Below are 26,579 nucleotides of genomic sequence, written 5' to 3'. Positions count from 1 at the left end.
GGCTCAGTGTGGTTTTCAATAAAGTCTGCCAGGGATTGCTTCTTTTATATCGATATGTATTTAAAAAAATTACTAGCATGAGAAGAAAACCAGACCTGTATGGATCCAGGCCGGTAGTAAGCTACTGTGATCAGGTTTCTTACTCGACTCCCAGAGGGGAAGTCAGCATTTGATTGAAGCTACACTTGGTTCTTGACTCTCAGGGGATGCCTGCTCTGAAACAGGAGCCCTCCCTCCCTTTCTCTCCTCCTCTCCCCTCCTCCTCTCTCTTTTTCCCTTCTTCCCCTAAAAGCCTTTGTGCTGAAAGAGCTTCAGTAGGCACGAATCCCTGGTCCCTCTCTAAAGAATGCCTTACAGCCTTTGCTGACATTGTTTTGAGAACAGTAGGTTTTACCAGGCCAGCAATACCCACCCCCCGCCCCCTGCCCCCCCACCCCACCCCAGCACACTATTTCAGAGGCAGTGTATGGACAGGATGCATCTAACTGGGATGATTGCCACAGTGTGCAGCCTGGGCCTGGCCTGGAATCCGGTGACGCCTTAACCTTTGCCCTTGGGGCCCTCCGAGGGGGGTAAAGGTGGGAGAGCTTGAGGACTAAGGATTGTTTTCTAGGGTGTTTGTTTTCTCCAGCAACTGAGGCTGAGGGTGGAGTTGGCACAGTCAGTGAATGTTCCAGCTTTGGGTCTGATTTAAAACTTAAGTTTAATTGGAGAAACTCCTAGGCATTTAACAGTTCTGTACAAATGCAAACTTGAAATAGCTTGAGGTCTACGTCATTTAGGAAAGAATAAATGAAGTACAGAAATGTCCAAACTATGTAAATCCTAGAGTTGTCTGCCCTCCCATAAACACATGACAAGTGCCAAGGCATTTCCAGTCAAAACATCCATGGAACCAGCAGCCTCCATCCTTTGTATTTATTATTTTATTAACAGCATTTTACACAGCATTAACAAGCACAGCCTGCCTGCTTTGTACCATGACTCTGAGCAGACTAAGGGGTGGAAAACAGATGGGGGTGGGAAGGAGTGGTCTTTAGAAGAGACTAGTTGGAGAAATCTCATCAAATGGGTAAAGAAAAGTAGCATTTGGGGGTTATTTCAACTGGCCAAACAGAAGACAGAAGTACTGCTTTGGAGGAAGAAATCCCCTCTCCCATCCCAGGAGGAAAGTTGTGGAGCTATAATATGTCTGGTCTTAGTTTCCATTCCAGAAGGTAAAACAGGGTCTGTCTCATGATACTTTGCCCATTGGTTATTGGTGATTTTCAAAGAATAAGTATTTGTCTACTATCGTTATTCTATATCCTGGTGGAAAGTTTATAACGAAAAGTAATGCCTTTCTTAAGTCATAAAATGAGCCTTGTATGCTTATTTAATTAAAATCTATTTAAGGACCGATTAGGCGTGTAATTTGCACTAATAATGACAATTATGGAAATGTTCAACTTAACCAAAAATCATAAAGGAGACATTTTGATCACTGGGGCGACCAGTAAGTATTCAATGATTTGGGCAATTTCTGAAAGACAAGAGATATTCTTCTTCGGGCTGCAGAAAGCTCAGATCAGCCTGGCCTCAGTAACATGGCATTGGGGAGGTGCAAGGCAGGCCAGCCCCTACTTAGTGAACATAGAAACCAACCTTGGGGCGTGGCCCATACCTCAGTGGTTACAGCACCAGCCACATACACAGAGGCTGGCAGGTTTTGAACGGGGCCCAGGCCTGAAAAAACGAATGACAACTGCAACAAAAAACATCCGGGCGTTGTGGCGGGTGCCTGTAGTCCCAGCTACTTGGGAGGCTGAGGCAAGAGGCTCGCTTAAGCCCAAGAGTTTGGGGTTGCTGTGAGCTGTGACGCCAGGGCACTCTACCCAGGGTGACAGCTTGAGACTCTGTCTTAAAAAAAAGAAAAGAAACCAACCTTGGGAGTCTCAACAACTTTCATTCTCAGGATGCTTCTCCAGGCTACCAGAAGGAGCAAACTCTGGGTGAGGGCTGAATCTCTGCGAAATGGCGGTGCTTTTTTGCTTTAACAAACAGCGCTGACAAACGCATGCTTCCTTGGCTAGCCTTGGTTAGAGCCTGGAGGGGTGGGGGTAGACGGGGTCCCTTGTTCCGGAGAAACCTGCCAGCTGCTGGGCTTGGTGCGAAGGCAGACACAATGCTGCTGTTGTTGGTTTGATCTCTAACTGTGGATTGTTAGTCTGGCTTTAACTATGTGGCAAGGGGGGAATGTGAAGGCTGTTTACAGCGAGTGCAAATAATGTGACAGCTGTTGGCGCGCGAGCAGCGCTGCGCCTCCTCAGCACTTACACAAAGCGCGCACTATGCATGCCCACGGAGGAGCTGCAGAGGTGGTGAACACTTTCTGGCCAGCTTGTCCTCAGATGAGAGAAAGCTGTGCAGCGCCCTGCCCCCACCCCCAGCACACATCTGCATGACTTCCCAGGATTGGGGTGGGGTGCCGGATGGTTTGTATGTATTGTGGTTTAGGGAACTTGGTGGTGAGGCAGAGGTGGTAGAAGGCCCATGGGGCAGTGATTGTCACCATCTGTATGGGTTTAGCCAGGAGCCATGGACCTGGGTCCTCAGCTGCTCATGACAGAGTTTTTTTTTTTTTTTTTTTTTTGAGATTTGGGAAAATAACTTTCAGCCCTAAGTAAGCTTGTTGGAAAGAATGTGTTATTAACTGAATGCTTTCTGGAAATTGCAGAGGCTCTGAAGGCTGTTGTTCCCCTCTGAAATGGCCCTGTTATTCAGACAAGTTAAAAACAGGCGGGTGCTATGTTCTGTGCGCTCAGCACTATTTCCAGATTGGAAATGGCAAGTGTGTAGGTTCAGGACCCAAAGGGGGGGTATATTTCAAAGGAAGGGGTGCAGATTGGCTTTTGATTGCCCATATCCCTTCCCTGTAAGCCTTCTCATTTTCAAGAGCGCATTTGCCTTCAGCTGCAGAATGCAAAGGTGCAGTTCTGAGGTCTGCCCGCAGCACCACCCACTCTGACTTCATCAACTGGATGCCCACAGCCACAGGCCTTCTTTGAGTTCCTGGTACCCTGCCAGGCCCTGCAGAGAGGGTGGGAGGGAGAGCAGTTGGTGGTGGCAATCACCCACTCTGCCAGTCCTGAAGGTGCATGGCTGGCCCAAGCAGGTGGCTTTTGACAGCCAAGACCGTTGGGTTGCCTCTGGGCTGGCCTGTGGCGAACTAGGTGTAAAAATCTCCCCTCCCCCAGGAATCCCAAGGTTGAAGCCTTCTAAACCCTAGCCCCTGGGTGCCTTGGGTTTTGGAGAATCATTTACGTCTAACTTAAATCTGTATCCTGCCCTTCTATGTGACTGGTTCTGGAGTATACAGATTGTATGATACCTGCAAATTTAGTTAATTGACCCCCTCACCCACAGGTCTATCCTCTAAGTTCTAACATGGACTTCTCCATCTAGTTGGGTTCCCTGTGGGGAGCTGGAAGATGCTTCTGGAGTGATACATGAACTTCAGTGCCAGTTCTATAAATTGGTCTCTTTTTATGACGTGTGCCATTTTCTGTAGGAATGTTGCTTGCAAAACGAGTTGCGCCTTGGAGGAAAGGCGGAAAGATAAACAAGCCTGTAACGCCAAAACACTGGCAGTCTTTCCCTCCTTCCAGCTCTCTTAAAGCAGCCGGTCTGTATTTCTAGGATTAGACTTGTGCTTGTGAGGAGGGACTCGGGTTGGCTTTTTTTCCCCCAAGCAAATGCAAATTAGAGAAAAATAATTTTCTTTCAACGATATGCAATGTATTAGTCACTTGTTATCGTGCTCCGAGGCAGGCCTCATTTGCGCGTCTGCCAGCTCACTCACATCTGCTCGGCACTCTTCAGGGCATTTTAACCTTGGTGGTGTCATGTCTAGTCCCATGGATCAAGGAGGAGTAATTAAGCTCTGAACAGCTACAAAAATTCATGGGCCCCCATCTCTACCACAGTTGTTCCATGGCTTTGTTTTGGGTGCTCTGAGTTCCAAGACTGAGTAGCAGACATGGGATTCCTATTGTTCCTTGTAAAGAAAGTGGGATCCCCTCTCCTCCTCTTACCCTCATTCCCAGCCTTCCTGGGACTCCCAGGCTCTGTACAATCAGCAAGGAACTCGCAGGACCTCTGCATTTTACCTATCTTTTATGTGTTAGAAGTTCCTTTGTGCTTCCTATGTAGATTAATGATAGCTGTTACTAGCCTCATGGTATAGCTTGTTCCTTTCGGGGTGGGGGGGTGGGGGGGAGCAGTAGCAACATTAAATGTGTTTTATTCCTGCAAAGCCCTGGTGGAAACAAAAGTGCATTGACATGGCCTTTGGAGGGGTGGTGTGGAACATTTATTCTGGATTTGCCCCCAGGTTGTGTAGACGCTCAAGTGGGGACTCAGCTCTGTGGGGAACCAGACCAAGGTGGGCATGTGGGGCTTCTTTCTTTCTTTTTTTTTTTTTTTCTTTTTTTTAGGGGAAAGAGAGAGTGGGGGGATTCCTGGCTTTCTATTTAGGTTTTTGGTGCTGGGTGGCCTCCTGTTGAGGGACACCTGTTTCTAGATTCCCCCCATCTTGAATACACACTGGGTTCCTGGCTCCTGATGTGGTTGTGCTACACGTAAGAGGAAAGTGAAAAGAACAAAAAGGTACCCCGTGGCCTGGACTGGCCATCAGGGATAATGTTAAGTGTCCATTGGTCTGTGAGCTGGAGAGGTGGGGGCGCCTGACCTCCGCGGCTGTGGCTCTGTCTGAAAGAGAGGGATGTGTGGTGGCAACCCTGTTCGGATAGGTGCACCGCCTCCCCCAAACTCCCCACTTGCCCCCTCCTTAGGGTTGTCTTCCCTTGGCTCACCTCTTTCTAGGGGAGGGGTCCAGAGGAGCCAGCTCTCTAGTCTGATGGGAAGGGAACCCAGAACGATGTGAGGAAGGGTCTGCAGTGCCGATTCCCGGGGTGGGCTGGGCTACATTTCCCTCTTAGTTTCAGGTTATCCCAGGTTCTCCCTGCGCCCACCCAAAGTTTCTTTTTGTCAGAGATGCAGTGGCGGGGATAGAAGGTGTGGCTAGGGCTCAGGAAGAGGGACCAGAGAGGAGCGTTCCAGGCCGCAGAGTCCAAGGGGTTAAGTAAGGTCAGGGATTGGGGAGGTCGGGCCGCCTCCCAGCGAGACTGCTCAAGTTCCTGGAAGGCCCGGCGGGGGCGCGTAACAAGGGTGTGGGTGTGTTCCGTGGCGCGGGCCTGGCGCTGGGACCTCTGTGGCGAAGGAGCCGCGAGGAGGGGCAGGCAACCCCCGAGCAGCGCGGGTGTGTGAGGTGGGAGAGAAAATCCCTTTGTTGCCGACTGATCGTGCTCTGGGCTGAGGCGGCTCAGCACCGGGAGGGGACGCCCCTCCCCCTTTCTTCCTTGCCGCGCGGCCAAGTTCACTCCTGGCTGGGGGGCTATCCTTTCCGCTCTGACCCAGATAGCCATCCGGACAGCCACCAGAGGAGGCAGGGAAGGTTCTGGGTGCTCAAAAGGTCAGGGCTGGGCAAGTTTCCCATCTTCCTCCCCCCATTCTGTTACTAATGCAAAACTTGGTGTAGTGGGTGGGGACGTGCCTGGAGACTGTGGCTTGAGAGTGTGCCCAGAGACAGTACCTGGGCAGCTGGATCACTCTTTCCTATCCCACCTCAACAACCACGGGGGGAAGGGGGTCGGATATGGGAGGTTTAAGGTGAGGTGGAGGCTTGTTGGCACCAGGTCAGTGACCTCCCTGGACCACACTCCTGAAAACCTGGAGCCCTGCCTTTCTGGGACCTGGGGGGCAGCCTTGGGGTCTCCTACTGCCCAGCTGCATAACATCCCAGAAAGCAGCCCAGTAGGATCCACACACAGAAACACTGCACATCCGGAAAAGCTTTTCCTTTTCATGTCCCACCCCCACACAGCCCCCCCCCCACATATCCTAAAATAGGAATGTCTTTGCCCCTCCCTTTCTTGACACTAGGAGCACAGCGCTGCTGTGACTCAGTCTGCAGTCTTCGTGCCTAGAGCTGGCATGGTTTGCTTTGAGTTTCTGTGAAATCTATGAAACTCTGCTGAAGGTCACACCTTCCTGTTTTGGCCCCTTCTGTGTTCTTGCCTCAGTCTTCTCCCACTATGGGGTGGTGCTGCTTGAAAGCAACTATGTAGCCATTCTGGGGGGTTCTATCATATGTTTAGTGGAGTCCAATGCTATTTAACAGGGTCATGTGTGGCCAGCACCAGCTATTGTCAAGCAAAGCTCAAGTCTGGGGGCGGTGCCTGTGGTTCAAGGAATAGGGCACCAGCCTCATATACCAGTGGTGGCTGGTTTGAACCCGGCCCCGGCCAAAACTGCAAAAAAAAAAAAAAGAAAAGAAAAAAGAAAACTCAAGTCCGTAGTGCAGCTTAATCCTCTGGAAAACAGTGCCAAACATTTACAGAGGGGACCAAGGTTGGAGAAGTTCAGCCACCTGCCCATAAGACACAGCAGGGGTGAGGGTGGGAGCTGGGAGGCTGTGGTGACTGTGTTCTTCCTGAATGACCCCCACAGGGAACCAACCATGCAGTAGCAAGGCCCTTTGCTTGAAGAGGTCCCCAGCCCACAGAGGAGCTTAGCACACTAGCTGGGATCCCTGAATCCTATATGGTCATCCAGCAGGAGGGACACGTGAAGTTTGCTCCTGCTTTCTCCCGGTCTTCACTTCATGCACCTCGTGTGCCCATTCCCTTTGCTGAAGTCCTTGCAAACTCATTGAGTCCTCCTGGCCACTAACTGGGTAATTGCCTGGTGAGCCAAGGGAAGCCTAGAGAGAGGGACCCTCTGGGCAAACCTAGAGGAACTTAGGAAAAACCTCTTAAGATGAGCCACCTGCATGGAGAGCAGGGAGCCATGAGTTGTGGTGGTTTGGTAGTAATGCTTTTCATATTGCCACTACCACTTGGCAAGCTTTATGTGCAGACTTGAACTGATAGCCACCTCAAGGGCAGTGGCAGTGAAAAGTGGCCTGATGCTGCCTCCCCTCCCTTCTTCACACACCTCCAGCTTCTCATGGCCACTGTTCCTTCCTTTCATCCTGCTGTTTGTGGTCTGTAAGAGTACATTGCCTTTAAAGAAAGAGCAAGTGTTCTGTCCTTTTCCTCAGTCCACAATGGTGTGCTTATACTTGGAATTAGGAAAATGCTGGCAGTGGGTGCTGCTTGGCCCCCTCACATCTTTTCATAGCTGTGCCCCTACTTAGGGATGCCAAGGTTGGAGTGACAGCTCCTAATGTCGGTCCCTTGACCCTGTTCTGCCAATGAGTTCTTTCTTCGCAGTGCTCAGACCAAGCCGAGGTACTCTAATCATAACCCTTACCTCGGGAGAAATGACTGCTCAGAGACTACTGAGGGTGACCCCAGCTCTCCTGTGCTTTCAGTTGCCACTGCACTAAGAGCTGGAGACCCCTTACAACTGGGAGTTTGAGCAGGCAGCCACTCCAGTGCCCAGGCTGCTCTTCAGAGACTGTACACCCTCCCTGTTTGAACTCTTCTTTCAGCCAGCTTTCCTCTTCATGTCTATCCCAAATCTTTGCCCACTTTTCTCCACTACTAGAAAAAAGGGTTAAAACCCAGAGCCAAAGTGCAGCTTAGCAGCTCACACTAGAAACAGGTTGGTGCTTGTAAAGTGCTTTTCATGAGTGACTTCACACATCTTGGCACTTCTGGAAATGTAGCCTGCATGTGGAAGAAGGGGGGGGTGCTGAAAAATAAGACCCCAGGGAGCTTCATATATAGTTGCGTAGTGCTTTGAGGTGGTATTTGTCATTGATTCAGATCATTTTACCCTCTCCACCATGTCCTGCCACCAAGGGTCAGTAAAGTCTGTTTTTTTTTAAGAGACTGTCTCATCTTATCGCCCTTGGTAGAGTGCTGTGGCATCACAGCTCACAGCAACCTCCAGCTCCTAGGCTTAGGCTATTCTCCTGCCTCAGCCTCCCTAGTAGCTGGGACTACAGTTGCCCGCCACAACGCCCAGCTATTTTTGTTGTTGTTGTTGCAGTTTGGCCAGGGCTCAGGCTCAAACCCGCCACCCTTGGTATATGGGGCCGGTGCCCTACCCACTGAGCCACAGGCGCCGCCCAATAAAGTCAGTTTTGAAGCACTTTGCCTTAGAGGTAGAATAAGGCCCCAGCTATTTAAACAGCAGCTTCTAGAAATAGGGTAAGATGAGAGTCACTATAGCTCTGCCTCTCAGTCTATTTGTTTCTTACCCCAGTGTCCCCTTCGTTATGCATCCCTGAGAAGTCAGGGCAGGTAATGGTAATCCCTGTTCTTCACTAATGGCTTGTTGTCAGCAGTATGGCCTTTGCTGAGAGGATGTTTCTGCTGAGGGGTTGGGCTGCTTTTGATTGTCACCCAGGAAGTAGAAAGGCCTTCTGCCAGGAAGGGCCATTGCTTATTGGCCCCTTCCTCTCCACTCTTTGGCCAGGAACCTGAAGAGTTAAAAGTATTTAGCTTGTTGCAATGAAATTATGGCTGGCAGTGGCGCCGCTGTTTGTTCAACAGACCACCACTTTTTAAACAGTTCACAAAAAGTTCATGGGGCAGCTAAAGATCTTAAGGTGTGTGTGTGTATAGTCCACAGCAGGATCTAACAACGTACCCCCTTTTGCTTTTTTGTTTAGTCCTGACTCCCAGTCTTCCCCTCCCAACACACACGCAGATGATGCTGAAACGCACTCCTGGCCTCCACCCTCCACCTGACCCTGTGCATGTGAGAGCACTTCATTCTGATGGCTGGTGTCATTTATCTGTGCAGCATTAATATTGAAAGCCCTGAAGGATGAGCCCTAGAGAAGGGGAGAAGCCCTAGAGGAGGGGAGAACCCAGTGGTTCCAGTTCCATTTAAGCTGCAGTCACCTGTCCCAAGTCCAGGCCCTTTTTACAAGGTGACTGCTAAAGGAGGTGTAGGAGGCAGCTTGTTTGAAACAAGGGGAGCCAGTTTCTAAGTATGAGGACACCAAAAGATTGAGGTTCCTTAGGCACATGCTTCTTTCCTCATCTTTTCTTGGGGGTTTGATTTGGCTGCCCTTTTACCCCTGATGTCATTTCCTTTTTTTTTTTTTTTTTCCTTTTTTTGGCCAGGGCTGGGTTTGAACCCAGCATATGGGGCAGGCGCCCTACCCCTTTGAGCCACAGGCGCCGCCCGTCATTTCCATATTTTATCAAATGTAAGCCCAATGAGCAGGACACACTGACACCAAGGAATGATGTTCCACTTTCTCTATCAGGCCACCCAGAATGACTTCCTTTTGTTAGAAAGGGTGGTAGGGATTGGGGAGGGGACACTGCCTTGAATGTGCTTTGTGGTCTGCCCAGCACTAGTGGTGGCCTTCCACACTTAATTTGTATATTTGGAGGGTGGAAGAAAAGCTCATGAGCTCCCTCAGAACCTTCCCTCCAACACCACCCAGGTCAGTCTTTTTGAGGTGCTACGGTTAGCCCTTTGGAAACATCCCAATCTGAAGACAGAGACTGACTTCCTAGGGAAATAGCTTTTCAGAAGCCCACCATGCCTGACGCATCTCTGCAGATTTCTGCCTCTTTCCCTGGCCCTTTCCTTCCAGCTTCATTGTTGAGCTCTAACTATGCATGGTGTGTCCGTGCGTGTGGATTTTGATTAACAGACGTTGTTCTATGGATGGGGGCCGATTGGGGATGCTGGTGGACAAAAGACCTAGGACAAAGGAACGCTCAAGGAGAGCCTGGCTTTTAGATTCAGTCCTCCTGGGTGCTCACCCACCCTTACCCTCGGTCACTCCTGCAGAGGAGTCCAGGACCCTCACCCTCACCGGACCGGACTGGGTGCCTCCAGCCCAACCCACCTGGCAGTCTGCTCCATGTGCTAAAGTGTAAAAGCAATCATTTGCATATTTTTTTCCTGCTAACAAAGGAAATGTGTCAACTTAGGGAACATTTGGGCTTTCGGAAACTGTGTGGGTGGGTGTGTGAGGGAAGGGAAAGAAAAGTTCCCCGGATGATCTGTGCACCACTTACTTCACACCCAGGTTTGGGTCCCGTGGAAAAATGCCGTGGCCAGTCCTGGACAAGGGAGGCTGAGATGTGTTTGTAAGCAGGGAATTGCTGAGGGCCATCGGTCCCAGGCATTAAAGGCTCCCCTACTTATTAACCCAGCATTTAACAGCAGGATATGGGCTGAAGCGCAGTCAAAAGAAACGGCTCAACCTCCAAAGAGCAATTAAAATCCTGCACGAGGATAAATCACGCGCCGTGATAATCCTGTTAATAAAATGCAGCTTGTCCTGACCCTTCACTCATGCAGCAAACTAGAATGTGATGTGGGTGGGGGCAGTGGGCAGAGGAGGTAAGGGAGGATGGGTGGTGGTCTGGGTTCCTCTGCCTCTGCAGCCTCACCCTCTCAGGAGGTGGAAAATGGGTGGTTTTTGGCCCCCTGCCCCCTTGTATCCCCCTCCCCCCGTGCCTCCCTTCCCTGTGTGTGCCACCGGCTTGGAGCCCATCAGCCTGGGTTGCTAAGACTTGTGCGCTTGCTAATGATTTCTTGTCCCCAGTGAGCAGGCAGTCATTGAATTACTCAGCCGCCTCCCTCTGCAGCTCCCAGGCAAAACCACCCAGGCAAAACCACCCGGTTAGGTGTTTAATCTAATCTGGGGCTTGGGTGGGGCAGCTCACCAGCCCACCGACTCTTTTTCACCCTCCATCCGTAAGTTGCACACATGACAGCCTTGGAAATTCAGCCCTGGTTTGAACCCTAGATCCGCTGCCATGCCTCACTGTTGTGCCCTCTGCCATCCTTGTACCCTTTTGTCCCCAAGAAGGATTAGTTTGTGCCTCCCAGTGATCTAGCATATTGCCATAGTCTCCCCTTGAATAAAATCTTCTCTACCTTCTTTAGCAAGTGTCAAGAATGAATCATTTTTTTCCCCGACCACCATACACTTTCCAAGGCTGGGAAAGGGGGTAGGCGGGCACGTGCAGTGATCTATCTTGGATGTGTGCTATACCTTGGATGGGCTGCCTGTTTTGTTTTAAACTTTTCCCCACTGCCAGCTCTTCCTACCAGGGCAGCTGCACACTCCTTTGCTATACATGCTGTACTTTTGGTCCTGTGTACCTTTCGCTTCCAGACCTCTGTAGATGATCAACCACACCCTGCCTTCCCAAGTCTGCATCCTATATGAATTGCCTAGAAAGAGGCCTTCTTGAGCTCCCTGTTTGGCCCTCCTTTACTCAACCTCCTGGGATTTTTTTTCTTCTTTTAAACAGACTAGACGCTTGAAGCAAAGCTGCCATCCCAGAAGGCGACATGCTCTCAGCAACCCCCTTGTATGGGAACGTTCACAGCTGGATGAACAGCGAGCGGGTCCGCATGTGTGGGGCGAACGAAGACAGGTGAATGTGGCCATCTGGGCCAGGCATGGGGCGAGAGAGCTGGCCTCTTCCCCAGCGCTTCTGAGCAGAGCCCACCCCGAAGCCCCCCTCCTCACAGTCTCAGTGGGCCCAAAAGCGATGGGGGAGAAAGCTCCCGCCTAGTGGCAGCCCTTGATTTACAGTTTTAACAGGCAACCCGGCTCAGCGAAGCATTGCCGCCCTTTAAAAGATTAGCCCCTAAAGCGGCCTTTCAGTGCACTTTCGTCCTTAATTTATTATTTCATATTTATGAAGGAGAATTAATCCCAGTCTATATGCTGCTTTAACTCTAAATGTCAGGAGCGTGGGCCCAGGTGGAGCGGCATTCGATGTGCTTTTAAAACAAATAGTTTGCTCAGTAATAAATGGGGGAGAGAGCCACCCTTTCCTTCATTTAAGCCCAGGATTTCTTGTTGTCCTCTGCTGCCTGTTCAGTGAGGCCATTGGTGCCTGGTTTTCGTGGCCCAACAGCTCTGTTGTGCTTCCTGATCAGTAATATTGGAGTGTGAGGTAGAGGCAGCTAAGCAGTAGATGATTGAAGCTGCTCTTCAGGGTAAAGATGAAACTTTTCCTTTGCCGCTTGTCAGCGATTTTATCCTGGGGATTTGGAAGTTGGCACCAAGCACTTCCTTTATCCATGCTCTCTGATAACAAGTCCCAGGGCAGCGGCAGCAGCCTGGCACAGATGTGCGGCTTCCTCTCCAGCCTGGAACAGCTGACATTTGTATGATACTAGTGTGTATCCTCTTGTCATTTTGATAAAGGCAGTCAAATATGGCTTTCTTATCACCATGGAAACTAGTTTCCTAGGACATGGTCTCTAACTTTGTTTTGGGAAAGTTTTGAAAGCCTGTCCTCATGGGTAATACAGAAGTGGTTGATAAGGCGGCCAGCCTGTAGACTCTAGCCTTCCAGTCCCCCTTGACCGGGTGGCTACTTCATGTCTACCCTCCAGAAGAGTTTCCAAGGGTTGACTGGGACAGCTGAGCTCAGATTGGCCTACTTGGCCTCTGTAGAGAAGAAGGTCTCATGGGGAGAAATGGTTGTGCTTAACTTCAGACTTATCCACCTTAGGGATGTATTTGTGATTCATACTCCCGTGCATGAAAGGTCCTGCATTTCCTTTGTTTTTTCTGGTCAGCTTGGATCACCATTTGGGGGCAACTTTCAATATGGGCTATTGTGGGAGGAGGATTTATGGGCAGTTTAAAAAATTGGGTTAGAAGAAACTGGTCTGTTCTGGGAGATGTATGAAAGGTGTATTCAATGAGGAATGCTTTCATGAAGTTGGTATGTCCTTTTAATAGGAAAATTCCTGTAAATGATGGTGACACTTCAAAAGCCAGACTGGAACTGAGGGAAGAGAATCCACTGAACCACAACGTGGTAAGAGATTAATGGCTTCTGTTGATGTGATATCTGAACATCAGTGATCTGTAATCAATCGTATTCATTTGCATACCATTAAAGGCTGGGGGAGGCTCAGAGCAGGGCAAAATAGGAAGCCCCTGCCGTAGACAAGGCCCCCAACCAAGCTCTTCTTGTCTTGCCTTCTTGGCAGTACACTCGTTCCGACATGCTTCCTGCAAATGTCCCCGTCCCCTAGTGACTGGTGGGTTGCGTGCTGCCTTTTCTTCCATAAGCTGTGTGCCACATCGGTGCTCCCAGCTGGATACATTTCCAGCTTTCAAGTAGCCTCTTAGGGTTTACCTTTCCTGTAAAATATGAAACACAGGACTGTCTCTTCCGACACGAGGGAGAGGAAGTCAGAAGACTCAACCACAGTTTGACTCATGGCCTCTTTATTGATTTAGAAATGAGGCAGCTAAGCCCTCCATTCCTGTCGTCCCACTGAAGATTGTGTCTTGTTCTGTTAAATAATACCTTCCTACATCCAGGAAAAACAAAGTGAACATCCCTCCCCCAAGTTCTAATAGGCCTGGGGAGGGTTAGGGTGAGTTCTTTAACCCATGAAGGTGGTACTGGAAGTTTTGGGTGGATTTGGTGTCTTCACAGTGGCAGCAAAGAAGTTTTGCTGAGCTGATAACATTTCCAGAGTTGATAGATGACAGAATTAATATATAGGCCTCTAGTTGAAAGGGACCAACATTTTCAATGCTTCTAGGTTACTAGTTGAACAGAGGCGAGAAGGCAGGCATCAGGGGGGTTTGGAGAAGTGGAGAGGAGCAACAGACCCCAGGAATCCTGCCTTTAACCCTTTCACCTAGAATACTAAGGCTGATGTCATGTTGAACTAGTTTGTGGTGTCTCTTTGGGATGGGTGCTGCCACTCTGAAGGAGTGTCCTGAGTAACAGCCCTGTTGTTCTTTTGCAAAGGTGGATGCGAGTACAGCCCATCGGATCGATGGCCTGGCAGCACTGAGCATGGACCGCACTGGCTTGATCCGGGAAGGGCTCAGGGTCCCTGGAAACATCGTCTACTCTAGCTTGTGTGGACTGGGCTCAGAGAAAGGTCGGGAGGCTGCCACAAGCACTCTAGGTGGCCTTGGGTTTTCTTCAGAGAGAAATCCAGAGATGCAATTCAAACCGAATACACCCGAGACAGTAGAGGCTTCTGCTGTCTCTGGAAAAGCCCCAAATGGCTTCAGTGCTATATACAAAACACCGCCTGGAATACAAAAAAGTGCTGTAGCCACAGCGGAAACACTAGGCTTGGACAGGCCTGCCAGTGACAAACAGAGCCCTCTCAACATCAATGGTGCTAGTTACCTGCGGCTGCCCTGGGTCAATCCTTACATGGAGGGTGCCACGCCAGCCATCTACCCTTTCCTTGACTCGCCAAATAAGTATTCGCTGAACATGTACAAGGCCTTGCTACCTCAGCAGTCCTACAGCTTGGCCCAGCCACTGTATTCTCCAGTCTGCACCAACGGGGAGCGATTTCTCTACCTGCCACCACCTCACTATGTCAGTCCACACATCCCGTCGTCTTTGGCATCACCCATGAGGCTCTCGACGCCTTCGGCCTCCCCAGCTATCCCACCTCTTGTCCACTGCGCAGAGAAAAGCCTCCCGTGGAAGATGGGCGTCAGTCCCGGGAACCCTGTTGATTCCCACGCCTATCCCCACATCCAGAACAGTAAGCAGCCCAGGGTGCCCTCTGCTAAGGCAGTCACTAGTGGCCTGCCAGGGGACACAGCTCTCCTGTTGCCACCTTCGCCTCGGCCCTCACCTCGGGTCCACCTTCCCACCCAGCCTGCTGCAGATACCTACTCCGAGTTCCACAAACACTATGCCAGGATCTCCACCTCTCCTTCAGTCACTCTGTCGAAGCCATACATGACAGTCAGCAGCGAGTTCCCTGCTGCCAGGCTTTCCAATGGCAAGTATCCCAAGGCTCCGGAAGGGGGTGAAAGTGTCCAGCCAGTGCCTGGGCATGCCCGGAAGACAGCGGTTCAAGATAGGAAAGATGCTGGCTCACCCCCTCTGTTGGAGAAGCAGACCGTTACCAAAGACGTCACCGATAAGCCACTAGACTTGTCTTCTAAAGTGGTGGATGTAGATGCTTCCAAAGCTGACCACATGAAAAAGATGGCTCCCACAGTCTTGGTTCATAGCAGGACTGGAAGTGGCTTAGTGCTCTCCGGAAGTGAGATTCCAAAAGAAACATTATCTCCTCCAGGAAATGGCTGTGCTATCTATAGATCTGAAATCATTAGCACTGCTCCCTCATCCTGGGTAGTGCCCGGGCCAAGTCCTAATGAAGAGAACAATGGCAAAAGCATGTCACTGAAAAACAAAGCATTGGACTGGGCAATACCACAGCAGCGGAGTTCATCGTGTCCCCGCATGGGTGGCACAGATGCTGTGATCACTAATGTTTCGGGGTCGGTGTCAAGCGCAGGCCGCCCAGCCTCTGCATCACCCGCCCCCAATGCCAATGCAGATGGCACTAAGACCAACAGGAGCTCTGTAGACACCACCCCATCCGTCATTCAACACGTTGGCCAGCCCCCGACCACGCCTGCCAAGCACAGCAGCAGCAGCAGCAGCAAGGGCACCAAAGCCAGCAACCCAGAGCCGAGTTTCAAAGCAAGTGAGAATGGCCTACCGCCAAGCTCAATATTTCTGTCTCCAAATGAAGCATTCAGGTCCCCACCAATTCCCTACCCCAGGAGTTACCTACCATACCCAGCACCTGAGGGCATTGCTATAAGTCCCCTCTCCTTACATGGCAAAGGACCTGTCTACCCTCACCCAGTTTTATTGCCCAATGGCAGTCTCTTTCCTGGGCACCTTGCCCCAAAGCCTGGATTGCCCTATGGACTGCCCACAGGCCGGCCAGAGTTTGTGACCTACCAAGATGCCCTGGGGTTGGGCATGGTGCATCCCATGTTAATACCACACACGCCCATAGAGATCGCTAAAGAGGAGAAACCAGAGAGAAGGTCTCGGTCCCATGAGAGAGCCCGCTATGAGGACCCAACCCTCCGGAATCGATTTTCTGAGATGTTGGAAGCTAGCAGCACCAAGCTACATCCAGAAGTCCCCGCTGACAAGAACCTAAAGCCGAATCCCAGTTGGAATCAAGGAAAGACTGTTGCCAAAAGTGATAAGCTTGTCTATGTAGACCTTCTCCGAGAAGAACCAGATGCTAAAACTGAGGCAAACGTGTCCAAACCTGGCTTCATAGCCGAGAGCGTTGTTGGACAGAGTGCTGAGCCTGCCAAGCCCCCAGCTGACCCAGGCCTGCAGCAACACCGCGATTTCATCACCCTGAGAGAAGAGTTGGGGCGCATCAGTGACTTCCATGAAACTTACACTTTCAAACCAGCTCCAGGCCAGTCAGTCTTTGGCTTAAGCAAGGACAGTGTTCCGGCAGGTACCAACAAAGAGAACCTAGGGATTCCAGTCTCTACTCCATTCCTGGAGCCAACTCTGGGGAGCGATGGCCCTACTGTAACTTTTGGTAAAACCCAAGAGGATCCCAAACCATTTTGCGTGGGTGGTGCCCCACCAAGCGTGGATGTCACCCCCACCTATACCAAAGATGGAGCCGATGAGGCAGAATCAAATGATGGCAAAGTCCTGAAACCGAAGCCATCTAAGCTGGCAAAGAGAATCGCAAACTCAGCAGGTTACGTGGGTGACCGATTCAAGTGTGTCACTACTGAACTGTACGCAGATTCCAGTCAGCTCAGCCGGGAGCAACGAGCATTGCAGGTGAGTCCCCGACTTGAATTTCAGTAACTTTTACCAGTTGTCAGTTTTTTAATGTGTAAAGAAGATTGGGGGTGTATGGTAGAGTACCAGGCAGATTTGGTTAATGAAGTTTATGGTAATTTGAATGTATGCAATGTGTCCAGTAAGGGAACTTGAGTGGTAGCACTTAGGTGTGTCTGGATACTTTAAGTTACTCTGTTAGATTATAAGAGAACTCCACTCGAACATGGTAACAGAAGTTTTAATTGTGATGTAGTATATCTAAAGGCTGCATGACGTTTACCTATCAAATGCTTTGATTTCTCTACCTGTAAGATAAATATACCTAGGAGTGCTGTTTACAATGCCTTACTTGATACTTGGTGGAGATGTGTAGCATCCACATGTCTGTGGGATTCGTACAATTTTTTTTCACCAAAAAAAAAAAAAAAGCCGAACCAAAAAAAAAAAAAGAGAGAGAGATAAAAGCTTGCTTAAAGGGATAGAGTATGTATATAACTTGCTAGTAAATTATGATAGATGTTGTATAGGAATTTCCTTAAGATATTTTACTTTTAATTAAAAGATGAGTAAAGCCAAATCGTTTTGCAATGTTAAAAAAAAATTGGTTTATGCTTATAAAAATGGATGAAGTTATCTAAATGATCCATTGAGTGCCCATTTTAATTACATAGATGGAAGGATTACAAGAGGACAGTATTTTATGTCTACCTGCTGCTTACTGTGAGGTCAGTTCTTCAAATTTTTATTACTAGAATCTTACATAAACTTTTTGAGTTAAATTTCATTTCCAAATATACAAAGGGAAGTTTGTGGGCCATGGTCGTCTTTATTCATTGTGCATTTTGTTTCTTTTCTGTTGTGTTTTTGTTTTGTTTCCTTTGCGTTGTGTTTTTGTTTTGTTTTATTTACCTTCAAAAGAGAATGTCTGTCTCTATGCAATAGTGTATGTATGGATATACATACACACTGCATATATAACATGTATACATATGACTTTATGAATTAAGAATATGTGACCACTTACATATAGATACTCTTAAATTTAATCTGTTAAACTTTTAAAATATGTGAGTTGCATCTCATAAATTGTGGTTGGTTTTGGGCACACTTCTCTTTGAAAATACTTTCCTTTAAGGTAAGGTGAACAAAGTAGCTTTTATGGTAAGGTGTTTTGTTTTTTTTTTTCCATCTCCATTCTCTTTCTAGCGTGCAATGATGCGCTTCTCGGAGTTAGAGATGAAAGAAAGAGAAGGTGGCCATCCAGCAACCAAAGACTCCGAGGTGTGCAAATTCAGTCCAGCTGACTGGGAAAGGTTGAAAGGAAATCAGGACAAAAAGCCAAAGTCAGTGGCCCTGGAGGAGGCAATTGCCGACCAGAACGAAAGTGAGAGAAGTAAGTACACCCAAGCAGCTTGCTTATGATACCATGTTGGTGAGAAGGGGGTGGTGAGAGAAAGCCATTCAATGTAGGATGGCCCAAGGTCCAGAGAAATGGGCTGCTTTTGCCATCCACGGAATGAAGGATTGATTATCCTTTCAAACATTGTGGCAGCCAGGAATGAGGCATCTGTGAAAGATAATTTCCTGGGACACATTTTCTTTTCCAAAGAAACATTGATCCCAGACCAACATAGTAGAGTAGAGCAATGGCAGTGTCTGGTAGGGTTGGGTTCTGATTTGTAGCAGTGGAGTGACACTTCTTAGACGTTCCCTCCCTGCTCCAGAGTAACAGTTTAATATGGAGTGGAGAGTACTCATTCTCCTCCAGAGGCACAGGTTTTGTTACGGGGAGGAAGGATGGTGAAGACCCCACATACATGAGCATGATCATTTGCTGTATCTGGTTTGTTTGCTATTTTGGGGAGTTGGCAGCAGAATCCAAGAGGTTGGCATCCATGGCTCTTCCCAATAGACGGGGGTGGAGTGGGGTGGGGGTGGTTTATGTTTCAGAGGCAAAATGTGGAGAGAAAGCTAGTGCCCTCCTCAGGACACTCTTCAGTCCCAACAGTTTCCCCCCACCCCCCCATTGGCGTTGTCTATGAGACTTCCCTGGTGATAAGATGCAGTGGTAACAAGTAAAGTTCACTCTCTTTCTTTCTTTTTTTTTTTTTGAGTCTCAAACTGTCGCCCTGGGTCGAGTGCCTTGGCGTCACAGCTCACAGCAATCTCAAACTCTTGAGCTTAAGAGATTCTCTTGCCTCAGCCTCCCAAGTAGCTGGGACTACAGGCACCCGCCAACAACACCTGGCTATTTTTGTAGTTGTTGCAGTTTTCATTGTTGTTTAGCAGGCCTGGGCCAGGTTTAAGCCTGCCAGCCTTGGTGTATGTGGCTGGCCTCCCTACCCACTAAACTACGGGTGCCGCCTTTTTTTTTTTTTTTTGAAATCATTATTTATTTATTTATTTATTTTTTTGTAGAGACAGAGTCTCACCCTATGGCCCTCGGTAGAGTGCCGTGGCGTCACACAGCTCACAGCAACCTCCAACTCCTGGGCTTAAGCGATTCTCTTGCCTCAGCCTCCCGAGTAGCTGGGACTACAGGCCGCCACAACGCCCGGCTATTTTTTGGTTGCAGTTTGGCCGGGGCCGGGTTTGAACCCGCCACCCTCAGTATATGGGGCCGGTGCCCTACTCACTGAGCCACAGGTGCCGCCTTTTTTTATTCATTATTAAATCATAGCTCAGCACTTAGTGGTTGGGGCTTATTAAATCATACAATCATCATTGTACATTAATGCAATCCTGGGGCACCATAAACTGGTTTTATAGACCATTTGACATATTTTCATCACACTGGTTAACATAGCCTTCCTGGCATTTTCTTAGTTATTATGTTAAGACATTTATATTCTACATTTAGTAAGTTTCACATGTACCCTTGTCTCACTCTTGCTCAGGCTGGTCTTGAACCTGTGAGCTCAGGCGATCCACCTGCCCCTGCTCCCAGAGTGCTAGGATTATAGGTGTGAGCCATCGCCTCTGGCATTCTCTTCATTTCTTAAATGTGCGTATTTGGGGTCTACTCTGGACCTCAGAAACCTCTTTGGCAATGGTGAACTAGGGTGAACTGAAGCAAAGAGTAGGTGCATAAAAGTCCTCCCAAGACAGGACACTTTGGAGATACTAGGTGCATTCTAGAGCTCTGTGCTATTGGCCGCCTAGAGTTTGGTATTCCCAATACAGCTCATTGGCGCCTGATGGAGTTTGGGGGAGAAAGCATGTTGCTTGCTGCCCAGAGCTTACCATCTCCCCTCAGCTCATCCTTGAGGGTTAAACGTAAGGCTACCAGCCAAGCTCCTGGGTAAGCTAAAACAGGGTTGTTTTGTTTCTGTTGCTAGTAAGTGGTGGCCTTACCTAAGTGGTAGGGACTTTTGATGTATCTGAAGTTTCCTTACTCAGAGGATGGCAGTGGGGCAGTGGAGGGTTCTAGCCACTTTCAGGTAAATCAGGAAAGAAAGCCTTCCTCATCAATGATTGCTGGGGTCAGGCAGGCCCCCCCCCCTTTCTTTTCTTTTTTCTTTCTTTCTTTCTTTCTTTTTTTTTGAGACAGCATCTCATGATACCACCCTTGGTAGAGTGCCATAGTTTACAGCAACCTCCAACTCTTGGGCTTAAGTGATTCTCTTGCCTCAGCCTCCCAAGTAGCTGGGACTACAGGACTACAGGCACCCATCACAATGCCTGGCTATTTTTTTTTGTTGTAGTTGTCATTGTTTAGCAGGCTCAGGCTGGGTTCAAACCTGTGTATGTGGCTGGCGCCCTAACCACTAAGCTACAGGTGCCAAGCCAAGCTTCCCCACCCGCCTTTCTGAGCTGCCTTATAATGCTAGCTCTTGGGAAAGTTTCTGAGAAGGCACCTGGGAGAAGTGGGCAAGAGTGAGTTGAGGGGAAGGTGCTTCTAGAGGAAGGAGATTGCCACACGTGAGAGTCCCTTTTTGTTCTAAGTGGCTGGTGAGGAAGGCTAGAAAAAGGAACAGGAACTTAATCAGTTTTACATCTTGTCTTTGCTCTGGTTTTTGAGTAACAGAGCCAGACTCAGAGTGGCCATTGCCTTCCAATTCATGTTTAAGTAGCTTTACCCCTTCTTGATTCCCAGAGAAGTTTGTGTCCTTTCCTGTCTTTCCCGCTGAACCTTGAAACGGGATGGGGAGCAGGTCCTGAGCCTCAGATGATTCAGAAAGACCTCCTCGCGCCTTCCCTAAGTCCCTTTAATTTCAGACTAATAGGCTCTGTTCCTGGAGTACCCAGGGCCCAGCAAGCCATTAAGTCACCACATGCTTATGTGTGATGAGCTGTAGAAGAGAACAGAAGAAGGGTTGGGGAAGGTGACAGCTCATTTTTAAAGATTGGGGCAAAGAAAAAGGTGGGTCTCCATTGGTTTGTGGTTAATCGAGAGGAGTAACCCAGCAGAGAACTTGTCCTTGCTGCCCCTGTCATCTCATCCAGGGCTCAGCAGGTGCTAGATCCATTCAGCTACACATTAACTGGGTCTTCTTGGCCATCAGTATGTCATGTGGGCTCAGGGTGTCACTTTGGCCAGGTGCCAGGCTGTGAGCATATGGGAGCTAGGGTAGGGATTTGGGGCAGGCAGAGGTCACAAAGAGGGTAGAGGACACCTCCCAGAAGTTTCCCTCCTTCTGAAGTGGCCCTCCGCTCCTGCAGTGCCTGTAGCTTCTGAGGCGGCAGGTGCCTTTTGCACAGCCTGAGCCACTCATGTGCATGTGTCTTGTTGAAGGCGCTCATTTAAGAAAAATGAATTAACTTGAAAACTCTATGGTCAAGATTTTTTCATTCACTCTTTATGAAAATATGGGGATGTGAGTAAAAGTTGAACACGTGAGTTACATTGCTTCTCAAACTTGAAAGTTTATTAATAGAAACCATCACTGGCATTCTGAAGATAGGATGGGACAAGGGGGACATTACATTTATTGATTGACAGATTGATTTTTGTTGATAGGTATTAGATGTACATATTAACCCTTTCTTCTTGAATCTGAGTCTCTGTCTCCCTTGCCAGCCACATGGCTGGGGCTGACCCAGGACCTGCTTGGTGGCAATGCCTGGGCTGGAGCTGAAGGAAGCCTGAGTCAAAAGGCTCCATGAGACTTCTTGGCTTAGGCAACTTCTCTTGCAGGAGAGCAGTGCTTGGGTTCTTTTGTAAACTACTTTGAGTTTGGAGCAGATAGACAGCTACTGATGTCTTTGCTGGAGGCAGTGCTGTTACCTGCAGAGGGAATGGGCGTCATGGGCCACTCTCAAAAGTTATAGTCCCCTCCTAGCTTGTCTAGGGCTCACTGGGCACCGCTGTTACTGGTGAAGTTGCTTTGTTATCACAGTGACTTGTAAATGTTGCTATGGCAGTGTTTCTTTTAGTTACTGCTATGGCACAATCATGATGAATTATGTGAGGTATGTATTGCTTGTTATATGACAGTGCTGCAGCGAGCAAGTGTTAAACTGCAAACAAATCAGCCATGTTCACATCTGCCTAGACCACACGACCAAGGGTACATGGCTTCACACTTTTAGAAGACCAAAAACAAGCAACAATGGTGGAGTCTAATGGTTAGCACCCTTATCTGTCCCTGTCTGTCCACCCATCTCCTTCGTCCTCAAGGGTAATTCCTGTGGATAGTGTTAGAATAGCCGCAGTTGAGGAGGTCCAAGTCACAGTATACAGGAAGTGGCATGGAGCCGCTCCCGCATAGCTGTCGGCTATATGTTTCTTCTTAGGCAGTTAAGGTGGATGTTCTTCAGGATTCTTAATGGTACAAGGGAAGTCACCCTAGCATAAGGTTTGTCTCCTCTTCACTGAGGAGAATTATAACCTTTGCCTTGGGAGGCTCTGGGGTTGGGGGAAGGAGAATAGCCTTAGTTTGGGAAAAGATGCTCTTGAGACAGAAGAAAGCAGCTACACTATGTGAGTGGGCAGATGTGACTTCACTGAATCCTGGGTGTAGCAATGGAGAGTTCCTGATATTCGTTCAGGACTATTCATTGAGTAGAGGGGGATTACCTGTAAGGGTGCCACAGCCTCCCAGGCACAGGAGTGTCATCCCCCACTGAATGGGGAATGGTGGAGAGCAAGCTTGGGTGCCACACACTCCTTGTCTTCACCCGTCAGCCTCCCCAGGAATGAGGGAACAGGTGTGTGAAGGGGGAGCCCCCTCCCCTGCATTATTTTCCCTCGGGGAAACCCCAGGAGAGATAGATGGCAAGCCCTTCCCCTCGTGTTTATAGGGGTGCTCTTATTTAACAAGGAACAGGAAGACGAGGTCAGTCACTGCCCACTGACAACACCTGGCAAAATAAAAGATCACAAGCCTTCCAGGCTGTTTTCTGTAGACAGAAGATGCCAGCAGTTTGGGCAAAAGGTCAGGTGGGTGAGATATAAACTCATTTCACTGTTAGTAAGTTTACAGTAAGGGTGAGAACTTCAGTGGGAAACCTCCCTGAGAAAGATGCCTCAGACAGGGTTGAGACTATTAGAAATACAGGTGGCTATGAGACCTGGAGTTCAAGTGTAAAGTGTGGAAGTTGAATCTAAAACATGGGTTGAAAGATTTTTTTTTTTTTTTTTTGAGACAGAGTGTCACTTTCAACCTCAGTAGAGTACCTTGGCCTCATAGTTCACAGCAACCTCAAACTTTTGGGGTCAAGTGATCCTTTTGCCTCAGTCTCCCAAGCAGCTGGGACTATAGGCACCTGCCACAATGCCCAGCTGTTTTTAGAGACGGGGTCTCACTCTTGCTCAGGCTGATCTCAAACTCCTGAGCTCAGGCAATCTACCCGCCTCAGCCTCCCAGAGTGCCAAGATTACAGGTGTGAGCCACCATTCTGGGCATTTGGGTTAAAAGATTTTTTTTTTTGAGACAGAGTCTTACTATGTCACCCTTGGTAGAGTGCCGTTGCTCACAGCAACTTCAAACTCTTGGGCTTAAGCAATTCTCTTGCCCCAGTCTCCCAAGTAGCTGGGACTATAGGTGCCCGCCACAATGCCCGGCTATTTTGTTGTTGTTGTTGTAGTTGTCATTGTTGTTTCGCAGGCCTGGGCTGGGTTTGAACCTGCCAGTCCTGGTGTATGTGGCTGGCACCCTAGCTGCTGAGCTACAGGCGCCAAGCCAAGGGTTTAAAAGATTCTTAATAGGGTGGCGCCTGTGGCTCAAAGGAGTAGGGCGCTGACCCCATATGCCGGAGGTGGCGGGTTCAAACCCAGCCCTGGCAAAAACCGCAAAAAAAAAAAAAAAAAAAAAGATTCTTAATAAGGTGGGGGGGTGTGTGTGTGAGGTGGGGAAGGTGGCAAGGTGGTTAGTTTGTTATGGGTGAGGCCCCATGCTGCCAAGCTCTTGGCCTGAATGTGACTGGGGAAGGCATTGTGACATGTATCACCAAGTCACTGCTACTTCAAACCACCTACCTTGAGCCATGTTTCCTGCCTAAAGGGAAGAGGGGAGTACACTTCAAAAATTTAAAAGGAGAGGGTGATTGAACCAGGGTGATTGAACCAGTCAAGAGAATTCACATCTAAAAGTTTCATAAATATCAGCGCTAAAATTCAAGTTGGTCTGCAGGTCTTAGCATCCTTTCGTAAGTAACTTCTCTGGCTTTTTCCTTTGCTATGCTTAGCCTGGGGAAGGCAGCTTGCAATATTATTCCCACTTTACAACTGAGAGGTACTGAACTGTAAAGTGGCACTGTTACTGCTAGAGCAGTTAAGAGGGTCACAGAGCAGCTGAAGTCTGCCCTCTTAGCATCCCCAGGCCAAGCCAAGTGTGGCAGCCATATCATTGTTGACGTGGTCCAGCACAGATGAGGGGTTTGGGCAGCCTGTGCGTTTTTCCTCCTGCTGCTACAATGTAAGACTCACCTGGCTGTGCTTCTGGGTGCCTAACCAAGCCAGATGTACTACAAAGACCCAGGGTGGTATTCCCTGGAGGGGGCTTGGGTGCCAAGTCCCAGCCATCCTAATCCATATGGTGAGTGAGGAGGTGGAGGAATGGCTGGGAGACTCTGCCATTCCTTTACAAGAGGAGATACAGCCTGTCTGTCCCTCCTCCTTGGGACATCCTTGAAGAGGAGATGAGTGGATCCTTCTACCATTGAAGTACAGGCTCACCAAAGCCAGGATGAAACTCACTCCCACAGCCGACTGCCACTAACCACTGGGAACGCTGCCAAGAGAAGCTGATGAGGGAATGAATGGGGCTGGTCATGAGTGGGAGTGACATTTGAAGCAGGCTGTGGAGAGAATGGATGAGGTCACATGAGGTATGTGCCACTTCATCTAGAAGCTGACTTGTGCCACTCAGCTCAGTGTTACCAAGATCCTGGACTCGTCCTCCTGGGGCAGGGTCATTTTAGCAGACCAAGGGCAACTACCTTACAGTGGTTGTTAGTAGTTACTGTTTCATGTTTTATTGTATATTAGAAAAGCCATGACCATCAAAGTAGTAGACAAGCTATTTCATGGGATTAGATAAAAAGTAGGAAGTGATGTTGGGCTGAGATGATTCAAGGAAAAGCCCCACAGTGATGCTAGGCTGAGCACAGGGTACTAGAATGAGCAGTTTACAAGTGTGGAAAAGATACCTGACAACGAAGCAGATGGCATCTCTTGTCTGTAGATGCTTGCATGTAAAGGAAGGTGTGAAGAGGAGGAGTGCCAGTGGGGGTAACCAGTGTCCGCATGGGATCCCCCCCTATCTTGGACAGGAAATAGAAGCAGACTCTTGATTTAAGTGATAAGCTTTTCCTCTGGTGTGTAAAGCCATCAGATTGTGCTCTTAGAAGTTGACTTTGAACTTTGGAAACCTTGCCTTTGGCCTTATCAAGCCTCTTTTCCCAGCAGCCTGGTTCTGCTCAGATTCCCAGCTTCACTCTGCTCATGTTGCAGGTATTGGTGATGGCCTGGACTGTAGTAGGCCCAGAGCCCTCCAGGAGAGGTGGTTGCTTCTTCCCATCAAGAACTTAGGCTTTCTTTTGACACTTTGTCTCCCTCTTTCTTCATCATGTCCCTGGATGGCCTAAGGTGAATATTGGTGTCATCCTTTCTGTAGATGACGTTTTGGGAAAGTTTGGTCTCTTTATTACAAATAATGACCTCAGCAAATTTAGGTCCGCCCAGGCTTGGTTGTATCTTGCTGCTGAAAGAGAGGACTATAGTACTTTAAAAAAGGATAATGTTGATGACTCATCTGCTTTCTTATTTCCCTCATGCCCCCAACTATAAAAAGGTAGAAGGAGAATGTTCTGAGTGGGGGTTTTTGCCTTACTTTCTGTTGTACTTGACAAATGTCTTTAGTGTGGCCTTCTTTTGGAAAGTTCTAGTTTGAGAGTTTTGTGTTGACAATATGTGAGGACCCCAGTCTCCAAAGAAGGGTCTATAAATAACAGATTACTTCAGGTATGGTGGTCCCATATGTTCCCTCAGTCCTGTGTTCTCATGGTGGCTTTAGACCCTGACTTGAGTATTCTTGTGTCCCTTCCTCCTAGATGATTATAGTGCGGGAAACAAACACCATGATTCCTTTGAAACCCCAGAGGACAAAGATCTTCCTGTGGAGAAGTACTTGGTAGAGAGGCAGACTGTGAGCGAGCCACCCGCTGACCAGGTGGCTGCAGACATGCCACACAGCCCCACCCTTCGGCTGGACAGGAAACGCAAAGTCTCAGGTGACAGCAGCCACACTGAGACTACTGTGGAGGAGCTGCCAGAGGACCCTCTGCTGAAAGCCAAGCGAAGACGAGTCTCTAAAGGTGAGCTTGGTCATCTTTGGGTGCCTGTTTGTGGGGGGGGCCTGTGCATGCGGCCGCGGTTTATGTACAGGAGGTGTGGATATGTGACGCACTGCCCCATAGACAGAGTCGGTGAGGGGACACTGTGGGGCTAAGCTAAGCAGTGGAGCGTTTCCATTCCCACACCGCCTCTGTGAGATTCCCACCCCGAGGCCTGGGGAAGCTGCT

At 48.9% G+C, this 26,579-nt stretch overlaps 1 protein-coding gene across 7 annotated transcripts in view; it reads left to right on the top strand.

Moving 5' to 3' along the window:
- Window positions 1-26,579, top strand: part of BCOR (BCL6 corepressor) — a 126,203-nt gene that overhangs the window by 86,779 nt on the left and 12,845 nt on the right. For 4 of the 7 annotated variants that reach the window (XM_053579814.1, XM_053579811.1, XM_053579815.1 and 1 more), the window contains exons 2-7: window positions 11,283-11,408; window positions 12,734-12,812; window positions 13,764-16,610; window positions 17,285-17,338; window positions 17,820-18,006; window positions 26,109-26,372. In XM_053579814.1, the coding sequence (XP_053435789.1) occupies window positions 11,323-11,408; window positions 12,734-12,812; window positions 13,764-16,610; window positions 17,285-17,338; window positions 17,820-18,006; window positions 26,109-26,372 (3,517 nt within the window). In that variant the 5' untranslated portion in view covers window positions 11,283-11,322. The remainder of the gene's footprint in view (window positions 1-11,282; window positions 11,409-12,733; window positions 12,813-13,763; window positions 16,611-17,284; window positions 17,339-17,819; window positions 18,007-26,108; window positions 26,373-26,579) is intronic. The other 3 variants (XM_053579817.1, XM_053579816.1, XM_053579813.1) reach the window with 1 other exon arrangement.

This window comes from Nycticebus coucang, chromosome X (assembly GCF_027406575.1).
Source record: "Nycticebus coucang isolate mNycCou1 chromosome X, mNycCou1.pri, whole genome shotgun sequence".
Classification (NCBI taxonomy): domain Eukaryota; kingdom Metazoa; phylum Chordata; class Mammalia; order Primates; family Lorisidae; genus Nycticebus; species Nycticebus coucang.
This window is presented reverse-complemented; position numbering and strand designations above follow the sequence as displayed.